This window comes from Cupressus sempervirens, chromosome 7 (genome assembly GCF_028749045.1).
Source record: "Cupressus sempervirens isolate cs-2001-9-10 chromosome 7, ASM2874904v1, whole genome shotgun sequence".
Lineage (NCBI taxonomy): Eukaryota > Viridiplantae > Streptophyta > Pinopsida > Cupressales > Cupressaceae > Cupressus > Cupressus sempervirens.
Window position 1 is genome coordinate 252,108,014 of NC_143124.1, and position 14,958 is coordinate 252,122,971.

General features: G+C 30.2%; 1 protein-coding gene across 1 annotated transcript; it reads left to right on the forward strand.

Annotated features, from left to right (window-relative positions):
* The first annotated feature begins 10,665 nt into the window (after nt 1–10,665).
* On the forward strand, nt 10,666–14,021 carry LOC149546420 (uncharacterized). Its single transcript, XM_089793973.1, has 2 exons — nt 10,666–10,677; nt 13,476–14,021. The coding sequence occupies exons 1-2, from the start codon at nt 10,666–10,668 to the stop codon at nt 14,019–14,021; spliced, it is 558 nt and encodes a 185-aa protein (XP_089650099.1).
* Nucleotides 14,022–14,958: the final 937 nt, after the last annotated feature.

Here is a 14,958-nt window from a genome sequence, read left to right on the forward strand (position 1 = left end):
TTCCAAAAAAAAAATTGGTTAGATACCACAGAAAACTACAATGTTGACACCAATGATGAACTTAGTCATGAATGTAACATACCATCACAGTAACATATTTGAAATACTCCCCCATAGGAATATCATTAGCATTCATGTTCCAACATGAAAAAGGTGAATTTGTAAGAAATAAAGCAAGATTGGTATGTAAAGGTTACTTACAACAAGAAGGAATTGACTATGATAGAAACTATGCTCATGTGGAAAAAATAGAAGAAGTAAGGTTATTCTTAGCATATACAGCATATAGAAAATTCAAAGTTTATTAGATGGATGTCAAGTCAACATTTTTTAATGGAGAACTTGAAGAAGAGGTATACATAGAATGGCTTGAAGGTTGTCCTTAAATAAATGACAAAGGCATAGTATATAGATTGAAGAAAGCATTGTGTGGCTTGAATAAAGCACCCAAAACTTTGTATGCATGGTTGGACAAAAATTTGACAAAGCTTAGATATAGGAAAGGTATGGTAGATAGGAATCTATATTTGAAAGAAATTGATGATGGATTGATGATATCATATTTTGAGGAAATAATGATGAAAGTGACAAGTTTGCAGAAGAAATGAAGAAGGAATTTGAAATGAGCCTGATAGGAGAAATGAAATATTTTCTAGGGTCATAGATTGTGCAACATAAAGAAGGAATCTTTATTTCTTAGTCTAATTACTTGAAAAATCTACTAAATAGTTTTGGTTTGGAAACATGTAAACCTATTGGAACACCTATGGTAACTAGACACAAGTTATCTACAAAGGATGAGTCACCTACTATTCAACAGAAGAAGTGTAGATCTATGATCAAAGGATTGCTTGATATCTAACTCAAAAGATTGAAATATCTAACTCACACAAGGATAGGTATAGCAAATTTAGTTGGAATTGTTGCAAGAATTCAAGCTAACCCTAGAGATGCACATTCTGCAATCATCAAAATGATATTTAGATATCTGAAAGGAACACCAGATTTTAGATTATTGTATTGTAGATCTAATGATTTCAATTTATATGCTTATACTGATGCTAAATGGGTAGGTAGTATGAATGATATAAAGAACACTATTGGTGAAGCCTTCTTTCTTGGAGGAAGATGAAAGTCTTTGTTAAGAAAAAAGTAGGATTGTACATCACAAATTACAACATAAGTAGAATATGTTCCAGCAACAAAAAATTGTAATTAAGTTATTTGGATGAAGCAGATGCTAAAGGATAGAATTCATTGATCCTATTTTCATACATTGTAATGACTAAAGCATAGTAAATCTGTCTAATAATCTAATGTTCCATTCTAAGGCTAAGCACATTTCTATCAGGTACCACATGTTGAAAGAGAAAGTTGTAGAAAAGGAAATTAGATTGTAGTATATAAGCCTCAAAGAGAAGATTTTAGATATTTTCACTAAGCTTCTTCCCAAAGAGACTTTTGAGTGTTTTTGAGGTATGCTAGGGGTTATGCCGCTTCTTACATTAGAGTAGATGATGCAAGAGTGCATCAATCTAGTTTAACAGAACACTATTGTTTATTTGGACTTAATACTAATGGTTCCTATATAGGGGAATATTTATGATGTAAAGAGTCATATAGGACTCTCGTTGGATGTTATTTTTAATAATGCCTTTGTACATTTGAGTAGGTTAGAGATAGTTGTTACAAAGATTGATGGTTGTTGAAACCTTTGACATTGATGTCAATGGGGAGAAGTAAAGAAATGAAAAATAATTTGATATGGAGCATGTTAAGGTATATCAATGGGGAAGAATGATTGATTAAGAGGATTTGAAAAGAAAGGTTAATAGTCTTTTGTAGTTGGTATTTTTCAGACTAGATGTTTTTCATCTATGTTTCCATCAATGTCAAAGGAGGAGATTGTTGGAAGTATGAATACTGATGATATTACTATGGGGGAGTATTGTAGAAACATGATCAGATCACTATCATGATGATATTTTATATTTATGACTGTGTTTGTCATTGATGTCAACATAGCAATTTTCTCTAGTATCTAATAGAAGAACAATAGAAAGATCAAGTTGGTATGGGTAGATTGTTGAGTAATTTAACTAAGAGTGGTTAAAAGGAGATATTACTAAGTGTCTAGTATATGTAGCTAACCTTGGAAGCATAAGATATTAATTTTGGAAGAAGTCATGTAAGTTTCAATGGAGACTATTCTGAGATAAAGTTTACAGAGGCATATTCTGGTAAACTTGTTATATCTCTTAGCAAATTTTTTACTCTAGGAAGATGAAGTTAGAGATGTGAAGAAGACATTCTAGAGATGACAAAGATAAGCTTGCTCATCATAATATTAGATGTATGGAAACATATTCAAGTTACAAGGTGAATGATTAATGTTATCGCTAAGTGTAATATGTTCTTAATAAGGTCCTATAATAATTAATTGAGAAGGTGTAATAGCTAATTCAGGGAATTATTGTATAGATTTGGTATAAAGGAAGGAAATTGTCCTTTATCATTAATAGATGCAAGTGAATTATTTTGCAACATGAGGAGAGGAATTCAAACATAAGAAGAGAAATGTGAAGGTGCAGGAAACTTCATTGCAAGGTTTTATTGTGTGATCCCAAGTTTGGTACATGGATTTGAGGTTCATTACTTAGTCTACAAGGTCAAACAATAATTGGTTTGGTTGAAAGGATAGAGGAATGATGTTAAAGAACATTAAAAACAATTAATTTGCAAGGAATATTTGAGAGATCAATTGGACAATGAGTTCAGTAGTCTTGTGCTAGAACTTTTTTGGATAGTGGATCCTTTTGTCTTCTACAACTCCTAACAGGGTTGAAATCTTCTAACAAGGATTCAAAGTCTCCCAATAGGGACTCATATGTAATAATTATTGTAATTGACTCCTAATAGGTTCCATTCTCTAACAAGGAATATTTATAATAGTACATCATCTTGTGGGCATCACTCTCACCTACGTTTTTGCTTTGATCAAGGGTTGCCCTAGTTAACATATCTAGTGTAATTATGTATGTGAATCTTGTTATGGTTCTTGTTCACTTTCATTGAATGGTTAATATTATTTAAGGAGGATAAATGTTTTAATTATTGGATAACTGATTCAAGCACCCCCCCTAGTTATCTCGTTGGACTATTCTTTCTAACAATACGTGGATAAGATATTATCATTTATTATAGCAATGATCTCATAGGAAGATAATCAAAGGATACTAAATCCTTTTTTACCCTAATAAAATTAATGATTTGGTGTTCTCATTACATTTTTATAAGGCCCAAATCCTATATGGATATAATACCATATTCTTTCAAAAAAATTGTCACTAGCTTTTACATGTTGTTTTCTATGGCAGAATATAGGTGCACTGGGCCTATGTTGTCTTGTTTTAATTCAACACATATTACATTAATCCCCAAGATCAAATAACCTAGCATATTTTATAATTTCCATCTAATTTCTATTTGCAATGTCATTTACAATTTTTTTTGCAAGGAATTACACCTTAGGGTGCAAGAATTTATTTCAAATGTGATCTTGTCTCAACAAGGTTTTTTAGGGAAACTACTTATGGGGCCCAAGTGGCTCATGAAGCTTTGCATTATATCTGAAAATAAGGTATTTTGACAAGTGTCATAAAACATGATATTATGAAGGCCTATGAAAGGGTAATTTTGTAGTTATTGCATAAGGTTTTGATGAAGTTTGGATTCTCAAAGAAGTTGTGAATGTTCACAATGTGATTTTTAAAAGGTTCTATTTTTACATTCATTATCAATGATACACCATGTTTATCTTCCAATTCTTCTAAAGGGGGGTGATGATAAGAGCACCCATTCTCTCTATTTCTATTTATTATCGTGGCTAAATCCTTAATTCATTGTATTATTTCTTTGCATCAAGAGAAAATATAAGCAAGTATTTAAATTCCAAATATAGAAATCACATCTATAAATTCATTAGCCACATATGATACATTTATATTTTGTAATGTTGATAGAGAAGATATATTCCATGTTGGAAAATGTCTTGTATTCATATACGAAAGCTTAAAATTAGAAAATTAATCACTAAAATTTCTCTATCTTTATTTTTTATTCAAACAACCAAATAAAATAGAAAATACTATGTATTGTAGACATCATGGAGGCCTGCCTACATAGTTCCTATTTAGGTATTCCATTATTCCAAGGAAGAAATATAAATTAGTATTGGTCAAGGATTATATAAATATTTAAAGTTAAGACTAAAAAGTGGAAAGCTATATTGATTTCATTTGTTAGGAGGTTAACAGTTACAAATTGAATTCTCTATTTAATTTCAAATTAGATTTTTTTAGTTATCTTACATCCTAGGTTAATTATAAAAAAAATTGAGATGACTCTTAGGAAGTTCCTATAGGATAATTATATGGATGAGACTTGAAATTAAATCTATTGATATATCCACAAGAAATGTAGATTGATAAAAAAAAATGGAAAAATGGGTTTATATTACCTTATGCAAGATAACATTTCACTTGGTGCTAAATTAGTATCATATATATATAGTAATCTTGATCCCATGGTGCAGGATAATGTGAGCTAAGTATTTTGGCTCCATGAACCCCACTAGAATGTTTACTATTTCTAGCCCTTAGAAGGGGAAATAAATGTACGAATTCATAAATTTCCCATGTGCTCTTATAACTAATTATATTTCATACAAAGTAAATAATGGGGAGAAAGTCATACTTTTGGTGTATTTTAAGAATGGTTATGTTCCGTTAGTACAAAATAAATACTTTGTAGAAATAAAAGATGATTCTTCAAATCTATGGTATTCTAAGTTAGTTCATTTTTTTGACTCAATTGAACTTCATTTTGGTTAGGTAATATGGAAATGCCCTATAATTGCACACATTAATCTAGAGATAAAGATTTTTTAAAATTTAATTTTGGATATAAGAGCTATAGGACAAATTCCTTTCTCAGAAACTAAGCAATATTATTTAGGTTCTATCTTCTTTAGTTCAATAATCGGTCAAGATTAGTTATTGACAAATCCAATCATCTGAGTCTAAACAATTTCCACAAAAGGGATATAACTTTTTTTGTAATGCATTAGTTTCTCTACGAGGGGGGGGAAGCTTGACTTGCCTTCAATTATATAATAGAGTATTAACAAGTAACATATTGTCTGAGCTAAATATCAAGGACCTATTCAAATGTGTTTTATGTGAAGAAGGATATAAACCTATTGATCATTTGTTCTACTACTCCCACTTGCATATGATTTCTAGAAATAGGCTTTATTGAAATTACATTTCATTTTTCCTCTCTCTACTATAATCTACAATTTAGTTCAATTGTGGGTTGCACTGTGTTTGGATTCGCCATTTGTAAAGATATAAGTTTTTATTCCTACTATTGTTATATGTCCTATATGGTTGGAGAGAAATAAATGCACTTTTAGAAAAGTTAAATGTTGAATACAAATAGTCTCAAACAATATTGTATCATGTTTTTGCAAGAAAATGAACTCTATTGGTGTTCACAATACCTCAACTAGATATAATATCTCATCATTGAAAAAAAAAATCCTCAAGGACTATTTTCAACTTCCACCCCCAAGTGTAGATAACTTGATGAATAAAATAAATAGGGTGGAAGCTAGGTGTCATAGTATTCTCCCTATATTCAAATTAATTTTTTGTGTCATCACATGGAAATAAAGGTATATCTAGGCAAGGGGTATGTATTAGAGATTATAAGTGAGATCTTATTATTTCTAACATCGTTGCATTGCCATTTTAATTTAATAATTAGGAGAACACTATGGAATTATACAATGGTCTTTCATTGGATATCTATTTTCATATATAATATATACATATTGAAGGTGACTCGATGCTTATTATTTAAGCACTCCAAAAATTCTTGTGTGAGAATTGGGAATTAATTAAGTTCTTTAGAAGATATGACCATGATTGGGAGATTTTTTATGGGTACATAATTTCTCCTATATATTGTTAAAGAAACTCTATTATAGATTTCTTGGAAAATTTTACAATAGATATAGGCTCCTTGATAATTTACCCAAATAAAGAATATAGGAAAAAGTTTTCTAACCTTTTTTATTTTGTGGATAAAGAAACGGGTTCTTATGTTTTCTATGTTGTGGTCTAAACTAAAAATATTTAAACAAAATTGAAAGGAGTATAATTATGGATGTCCTACTTGTAAAATATTTTAGATGGTACATTAGGATAAATGAATTAAAGAAAACACTATGAAAAATATGTAACAAATTAGATCAATATTGAGTATGGCATGGAATGCTCTTGGATGATTTTCTTTTCAAAATATTTAAACAATTTGTTTTTGTAGGCATTAATGGGTGTGATTTCTTAAGGAAATTTTGGATTTGTCCAAATAAGATTATTTTCTATGCAGGATGTGATGAATCATTTATATGATTTTGATTTCTACTTGCCAATTTATGGATAATGCGTTGTTAGGAAAACTATTTTTCCTTTCTCAAATATGAATTTCCTTTAAACCTTATAATTTAATAAATCTAAATGTATTTTTTTCTTCTACTTTCTTGAGCACCTTGAGAATGAGGCTTGCATGGTTGAGGTGATATAAGGACTAGCAAATTTAAGGGATATTGCCAAGTGGGTTGCCTTTTAGTACAAAAAGCCTTTCATTAATTTTCTTGGCTTTAAATGAAATGGTCATCCATTCACTTTGTCATCACTATTTGGAGTGATTTGTGAGGATTAATGAGAGATAAATAATAGTTACATGAAAATATAAAAAATATCATAAAATAATAAATTTCATAGAAGAGAACACAAGGAATAGATTTAGCATGGTTCATCCAATCCCTAGGTTGTCTCCACCAACAAAGAAATCAATATTATAATTATCCATTGATTAGAATATGATTACAATATGGAATCCCTTATATATCTAGAACACCATAAGAAGCTATAGTTTTATAATACATTATGAAACCCCTAACCACTAGTAATTTTAGATAAGTTTTTTTGTTGCTTAGAAAATTAGGGCTAGAATTGGTCCTCCAAAAGAAAATATCAAATGATGTCATTTACATTAATAAACTTAGTTGAGATATTAGGGATGCTAGTAGCATGAATATTGATGGTATTCCTTTTGGGAGTATCTTGAGCATAAGGGAGTTTGCTAGCATGAATGACACATTGCATTCTTGATTGTGGTTGTCATTGATGTCAACATAGTCGTGTTTCTGTGAAGACTAGGAGAGTAAAAAATAGAGAATAAGGTCATCTAGACTATGTATTGATGATGAGGTCAAGAGAGATTGAGTACATGTTCTATGTTGTGTCCTGATGATTTGGACAAGTGCACATTCATAAATTTGAAGATATGAAAGAGTTATTCAAGAATTATAGAGCATATTATGTAGATAGAGTATCTGATAAGGGGCTTTTGATGCTTGGAATGTATCTCTTAATAGCCATGTAATCATGATGAGTGTAATTAGATACTGATAGTATAGATCTTTCTGATGATATTAGTGAGTGTGCAAGGTGATAGGTTGCACATGTGACAAGTTGCAAAGACTATGAGCTGATAATATTTTGTATATTTTGTAATTGTGAAAAATATGTAATGAATTGTAATATTTTAATGTGGTCCTATTATAATTAATTGGAAAATCATCAAGTTCGACTCAAAGATTTACTTTGAGGACATGATGTAAAGGAAGGTTATTTTCCTTATTGTGTAGTATAAAATTAAAGTGGATTCAAGTAGTAATTGTGTGATATAAAAAGTACTTTGTAAATATGAGCAAGAAATCCAAAGAACTATTGAATGTGATGTTGGCAATCTAGTATTGATATTTAAAAGAGGTTTGATCTGATCAAGAGGATAAATGAGTTCATGTTAGTTATTTTAATTTTTCTATAAGGAATAATATAGAGACTAGTTGGATAGTGAATTCAATGGTCTTTTCCCTAAAGTTATTTAGATAGTGGGTCCATCTACCATCTACAACTCCTATTAGCATTGGAATCTCCTAGCAAGGATTGAAATTCTCTTAACATGGACATATATTTATTTAATGTATGTTATTGGCTCCTAAAAAAGTTCATCCTCTTAGAAGGAAATTTTATATTAGTACATCATTTTATGGGTACCATCCCCACAAGGGCTTTCCCTTTAATCAAGTGTTACCCTAGTTTGCATATCTAGTGTTATTATGTAGGTGTATCTTCTTATGGTTGATGGTTATATTATTCACTATTGACATTAAGGTCAATTTTTCTTATTAGTGACTCACACTTAGTCAATTGGTTAAGCTACTAACAAGCCAAGAAGTCTATATGTAGTTACTACCAAGTAATATAGTTGTTACCAAGTTCTACAATTGCTACCAAGTTTTTGAATCTACATTCAGTTCATGCTGAGAAGTATCTACCAAGTTGGTTAGTGACAATGTTAACTAAGCTTCATAGTATTAACTGAGTTGCATAGTGTCAACCATGTTCTCCACGGTCTATCAAGCTCATAGCATCAATAATGTGAATTGGTGTTGACCTAGCCAAGGAGTGTCAACTGAGTGATTTAGTTTGTACCGAGCTCATAGTGTTAGTGTTGACCAAGCCATGAAGTCTCAACAAAGAGATTTAGTTTATATGTTGAGTTTTGAAGTTTTCACCCAGCCACACCAATGTTCACCAAGATCAAGCTACTATGAAGTGATTATTATGAACTGAGCTTCTACATCTACTGAGTACATGATGATGCCATGTGTTGAAAATGGTTGTTGAGTATTAGAACCTCATCAAGTTTCTCTTCAAAACTTGAGTGCCAATAGTTGGGCTGACTTTGTGATCTTAATGGAAATATATGTTATAGCCAAATTTGATGAATTATAATTTGGATTGGTATACATGTAATGAATTGTATCATATCTAGATAAGTATGTATGAAGAAGAGTAAAAATACAAACATGTGTCACCCTTTTACAAAGGAAAGGGCTAATATCAAGAAAAGGTGTTAAATCAACAATTTAAAAGTCATACTTTTATTTTGAATTTTATGTTGATGTAAACTGATGAATGTGTACAAAAGGATAAAGATTATTTATGTTATTTAATTTTTAAAATTTTTTTTTAAATAGTATATTTTGATAATTTTTAATGACCCTTTTTTGACAGTGTTAAAAATTGAGCAAATTAGGGATTATAGTTACTACCACAGAAATAATTGTAAATAAATGTATTTTAATCTAAATTTGAAGTATGTTGCTGATGACATATGTACGTAGAACTATCAAAAAGTTTTCAAAAATATTATATATTTTCTTTATTATTCTATCTAAAGTTGAACTTTCCATAATTTAACAGTTTTTTGTTCCCACCATCTTTTCTCTAGTAAATCTACCTTAACCATCACAAATGCTATATATTATAGAAGAGGACTCTCTCCTCTAAAACAATTCATTTTTAAATTTATTTTTTGTTATCATCTACTACTTTTTATATTTTTTTGAATCTACATTATCTTCAATGCTAAAATACCTACTTGCATTATTTTACAATTATTCTAATTGATATTGTGTCACATATAAAAAAATTATATTGGCATAATTTTGACTACAAGTTCTATCTAGTGGGATTATTTTTTTTGAAACACTAATTCTCATGATTAAATGTGCCTCTGAAGTGTTAAGTTCTTTTGAATTGCAAAAAAAATGAAAGAAAGTGTCACATCAGATGACACATTAATAGTTTCAACTAGACCCAATCTAGTCGTACCGAACTTGGCCCCAATAGTATTACCCAAAAGTCATTTGCACATGGTCACATGTGTGAGCACCTTTAAAAATTAAAAACACCTTTTTACTTGAAATATGAGTTTTTATTTTTCTAATTGTTAGATTTAATTTAATAAAATAGGTTTTTTAATTTTAAAAAGCAATGTTTTATTTTTACATTGTTATATTTAATTCAATAAAATAGGTTTCTAATTTTAATGGTAAAGTTTTATTTATTTTTAAATAAAAAACCTTTTTATTTGAAATGTAAAGTTTTATTTTTTTAATTGTTCAAATAAGTTCAATAAAATAGGTTTTTTTAATTTTAAAACTAAAGTTTTATTTTTAAATTGTTATATTTAATTCAATAAAGTAGGTCTTTTTTATTGAAGGTAAAGTTTTATTTTTTTAATTATTATATTTAATTCATAATTGCATTTGCAATAGTATAAATGTAACATTTTACATAAAAACTATAGAAGAAATATTTACAAATTACATTTTTCAAGTTATTTATGTTTTGAAATTGATTAATTAAATTTATTGTTTATTTAAAATTTATTAATTAATTTTATTTAAATAAAGTAATAGAATGAATTTAGGTGTTTTGAATGATTATGAAAAATATTATAATTATTGCATAGTTAAATTATTTAATTTAAATTTAGCAATACTTTAATGCAACTATTTGTCTTAAGATTTTGTAGTGTTATAAAAAGTCATATATAATAAGCCTCTTAAGTTGAAAATTTCTTTTCAACTTGTCTATGATCTACTAGTATTTATGTAATTGAATTTGGAAGTCTTTTGTATGCAAGTGATATCAAACTCTCTATTAACATTTTCATGCAATGGCGAATAAGGTGAAAAGAGCAAAAAGATATGATCAAGTTAGAGATGATCAGAAGAAAGGATGGACAAAACAAGCCACCAATTGAATATCCATTGATTGAAGTTGAAGAAGATCATGTTGAAGTTCCAAGAAGTTGTAGGACATTTGGAAAATATTATTGTTTAGAAAATTTGATAGAGATGGAAAAAGACTCTATTCTTAGAGAAATTGAATCATCTATACACATGATGTTGAAAAGTACAAATAAGTTACATTTGAAAAATATGTATGAGGAATTTTTTGAAAATAAATCTCTAATTGGTAAAGCAAAATTATTTGTCAGACTATTTAGGAAAAGAAAAATCAATCATATCCTAGAGTTGCTAGGTGAACAATAAGAAAAGTGTAGAAGATAATGTGAAAGAAAAACTAGTTCAAAATTTGAGAGATGAATTAAATGCTATTGATAACATAAGTCATGTAGCTAATTTAAGTGGTACATAAAGAGCATTGATGACTATGATTGTGAAAAAGGACTTGTCATAAAAAAAACCAAGTACAAGCAATTTCTAAAATGCTCAATCTATCTAGAAGAATTGTTTAAAGATACATAAGAAGGAGAAATGTGATTGATGAGAACATTGAAAAGAACTGGGTTAGTATTTGTCAACTTTCTTGAAAGGATAGAATTTATAAAGATGTTAGAAGTATTAGATACAATTTTCCAATTGTGTGGTGTCTTTGACATTACAGAAATGTTATATTGGTTGTCAATCAATGCTTATTGAACTCACTTGGTTAGCAAGATAGTTTTCCTTGTCTATCGAGTGTTCCTGAAGATTACTTTCTGAAGACAGTGTCTACCAAGCTTAGCCATCAAAGGAGTTTAGGAAGGAAATAATGCTTACCAAGTTCACATGGTTAGTGAAGGAAAGTTGGATAGAGTCAGTGCTCACCAAGTTCACTCAATTGCCAAAGGATATTTTTGTTAGTTTGTAGTGTTCACTAAGCTTCTATTGGTTCACACAAGAAATCATGTTTGAACTAGTGTACCAATGAAGGATTTTGTTGTCTTTTCATAAGAAGCTTAATTGTTTTAAATATCATTTCTAGCCAACTATGGTGATGATTATTGGTTATTGTAATTTTAATTTGGGCTAACGTGACAATCTAGATGGTATAAATGAAAGGTTAAGTTGAGATTTTTAGTGTGTGCAACTATGTTGATTGAATTGAGAAGGAAAGAGTGAGAGTGAACTTGAAGGATAAATAGGTATCCTATTGGAGTAGAAAAGTGTTATTCGATCAGGAAGGATGAAGTATGAAGTGGAATATAGATCTATAATTAGCAATTTAGTTGTATCAAAATCAGGTCATTTCATTGTTACTCTCTAACCATTGTAGTAGTGATCTAAATTCTCTTAATAGAGTTGGTTTAATAGCCAATTGTAAATCCTCTAACAAGGTGATAGTTCCATTGAATTGTTTTAAGACCTCTTGCAAGGCCACTCCTTGCATGGTGATTAAATCATCTAACAAGATCACACCTAACCATGTGTTTTGTAATCTTTAACTAGGTTGGCTCCTAATAGGGCTCACTTCAAAAGAGTGAAAAATAGTAACTAGTTATATTAGTCATTTTTCCCATATTGGGTTTCCATATTAAACCTTGGTGTCTCATGTGTGCATGTTATTTATCTTATGCTTGCAAATGAATCATTGTAAATGTTTAAGATCAACTAGAAGTAAACCACACTCTACATTTACCGAGTTACAACATTTTCTATGTGTTTATCGAATATCAATAGGAGTTAAATTTCTCATTTTAAATTTTTGACATTTAATGGATTTGGGATATATTTTAATGGTAACTAATTCACCCTCCCCTCTTAGTTACTCTTTCTATATTGCCAACAATTGGTATCAGAGCTTTCGGTGCTTGTAGGAAAGGTTTCAAGGAACTAAGCTAGAGATTAGGATGTCTTTCAAGAGAGAGATTCCAAAGCTAAATAGAGGAAACTTTTTAGCATGGTAGGGAATCATGAGACTTCATCTAGTCTCCATTAGTGATTCAAGCTTAAAAAACTTTGATGAAGAATTCAGAATCTCTACCAGTACATTGTCTATTGTAGATATTGCTAAGAAAAAGAACCATAACATCATGATGATTGATATTGCATTTGCTCTTAGCTATGATGAATTTGATGAGATCAAGCACTGTAAACCTACTTTTGATATCTGGAACAAGCCAAAAGCACATCTATGGTGGTGATGAAAATGGAAGGAGAGCCAAAGTAGAAAGCCTTAGAGGACAATTTCATCAAATGAGAATTAGAGAAGATGAAAATGCTACCAAGTATGTGGGAAGAATCAAAGCTAGTGTCAATTCAATCATAGATTTTGGAAAAGAAATCAAGGAAGAAACTGTTGTAAGTAAAGTTGTTAGAACATTTCTTCCTATCTATGTAATTAGAGTACTTGCTATTCAGGAAAAGAGGTGTGAGACAAATCACAAGATAAGGTTGGATACCTTAGTAGGAAGATTAGAATCTTTTTCATCTAGACAACTATGACAATTATGTTCTAGCTTCCAAGAGTATTGAATCTATATTTGAGGCCAAACTTTCACTCAAACAGAAAGGTAAGAAAACAAAGAACATTCACCACCCACCATGACCCCATCCATAAAGCCAGCGTCCTTAGAACCCTTGCCTTGAGAGCCTTCAGAATATGTGATGAAGAACACTTAGATAGTGAGTTATCTCATCTTCGTCAGGTCTTCTCCTTGAATGGATATCTGTCAAACAAATTTCTAGGGCTCTTCGCCAGGCCAAATCCTTCTTCCTTTCTAGCTCTAGGCCTACCCCATCCGTGAACCTCCCCGCTTTGCATGTTTACATTCCTTTTGTGGATGGCATCTCCCAAAAGATTGCCAAAATCTTAACAAAAAGGGGCCTCCGAGTTGCTTTTAAACCCCTTTCAAAGTTAAGTAATCTTGTCCCGCAGCTCAAGGACTCCAAAGACTCATTTCTTGACTCAGGAGTCTACAAGATTGTGTGCTCATGTGGCACCCCCTACATTGGAGAAACTGGTCGTTCTTTTCGTACCAGGATACGTGAGCACGGGGCAGACATCATGCATGATAGGGTCCAAAAATCGGCCTTAGCAGAGCACTCTGTCACCACCAAACATCACATTTGTTTGGAGCAAGCTCAAATCCTTTGCAAAGAGAGCAATTATTTCAAGAGAAAGCTCAAAGAAGCCATTGAAATTAGCCACCACCCCCTCAACCTTAATCGAGATGATGGGTGGTCCTTGAACCCCTCGTGGCAACCTTTTCTTCGCTCACTCGATTTTCGGCAACAGCATGGATAGCCCCCTCCCCTGTCTGTGGTTTGGTGTCCTTGTTCATTGGCTCTTCTTTGTCTTGTTTTTTCTTCTTCCTTTCTGTCCTCTTCTTTTCTGTCTCTTGGTTGTTTCTTTTCGCGTGCGGCTTGCTTTTCTTTATGTTTTTGGTCTTCTAATTTTATTATTTTTTCTAAGTTTTTTAATTTTATTAATTTATTCATTAATTATTTTTTAATATTTAGTATTTTTATTGTTTTTATGTTCTTATTTTTTTCTTTCATTTATTTTGTCTCGTGTTTCGAGTTGGTCTCGTGTTCTTTTGCGATCTCTCCTTTATATATATATATATACACATTTGGTTCTTTTATTTTTATTTTTAGATTGATTTAATTTATTTTTTTCAATTATTTATGTTTATTTTTAATTTTCTCTTGTGTCAGGTGGGTCTTGTTTTTGGGAGACCTTTTGCATTTGTTCCTGTTTATATATATTTTTATCTTTTATTTTCATTCTCTATTTTTCTTTTATTTTTATTATTTCATATATATATATATATATATATATATAATTTATATATATATTCACTATGCATATATATTTTAGGCATACATATACTATTATATTAGGATATATTTGCACAGGTCATCTTATATATATATATACTATTTCTTAATTCATATATATAGTTATATACCATATACATTCGTTATCTTATATTAAAAATGTCTTATATATATATATATATACTCTCTCTTTTTCTCAGTTATTTCTTTACTCTTCCCTCTTTCTTTTGTTTCTTCTATCTTGTTTTTTTCTTCTCTTGTCCCCCTTTTTAAAATTTTCTTTCTTTCTTTTCATTTCCTTCTTCCTCTGCCTCGTGTTGTGTGCTCCTCCTCCCCCTCTCTTCTTTCTTTTTATTCTGCTTGGCTTGGCTAGTCTGCATACTTTTTACTTCCTTCTCTCA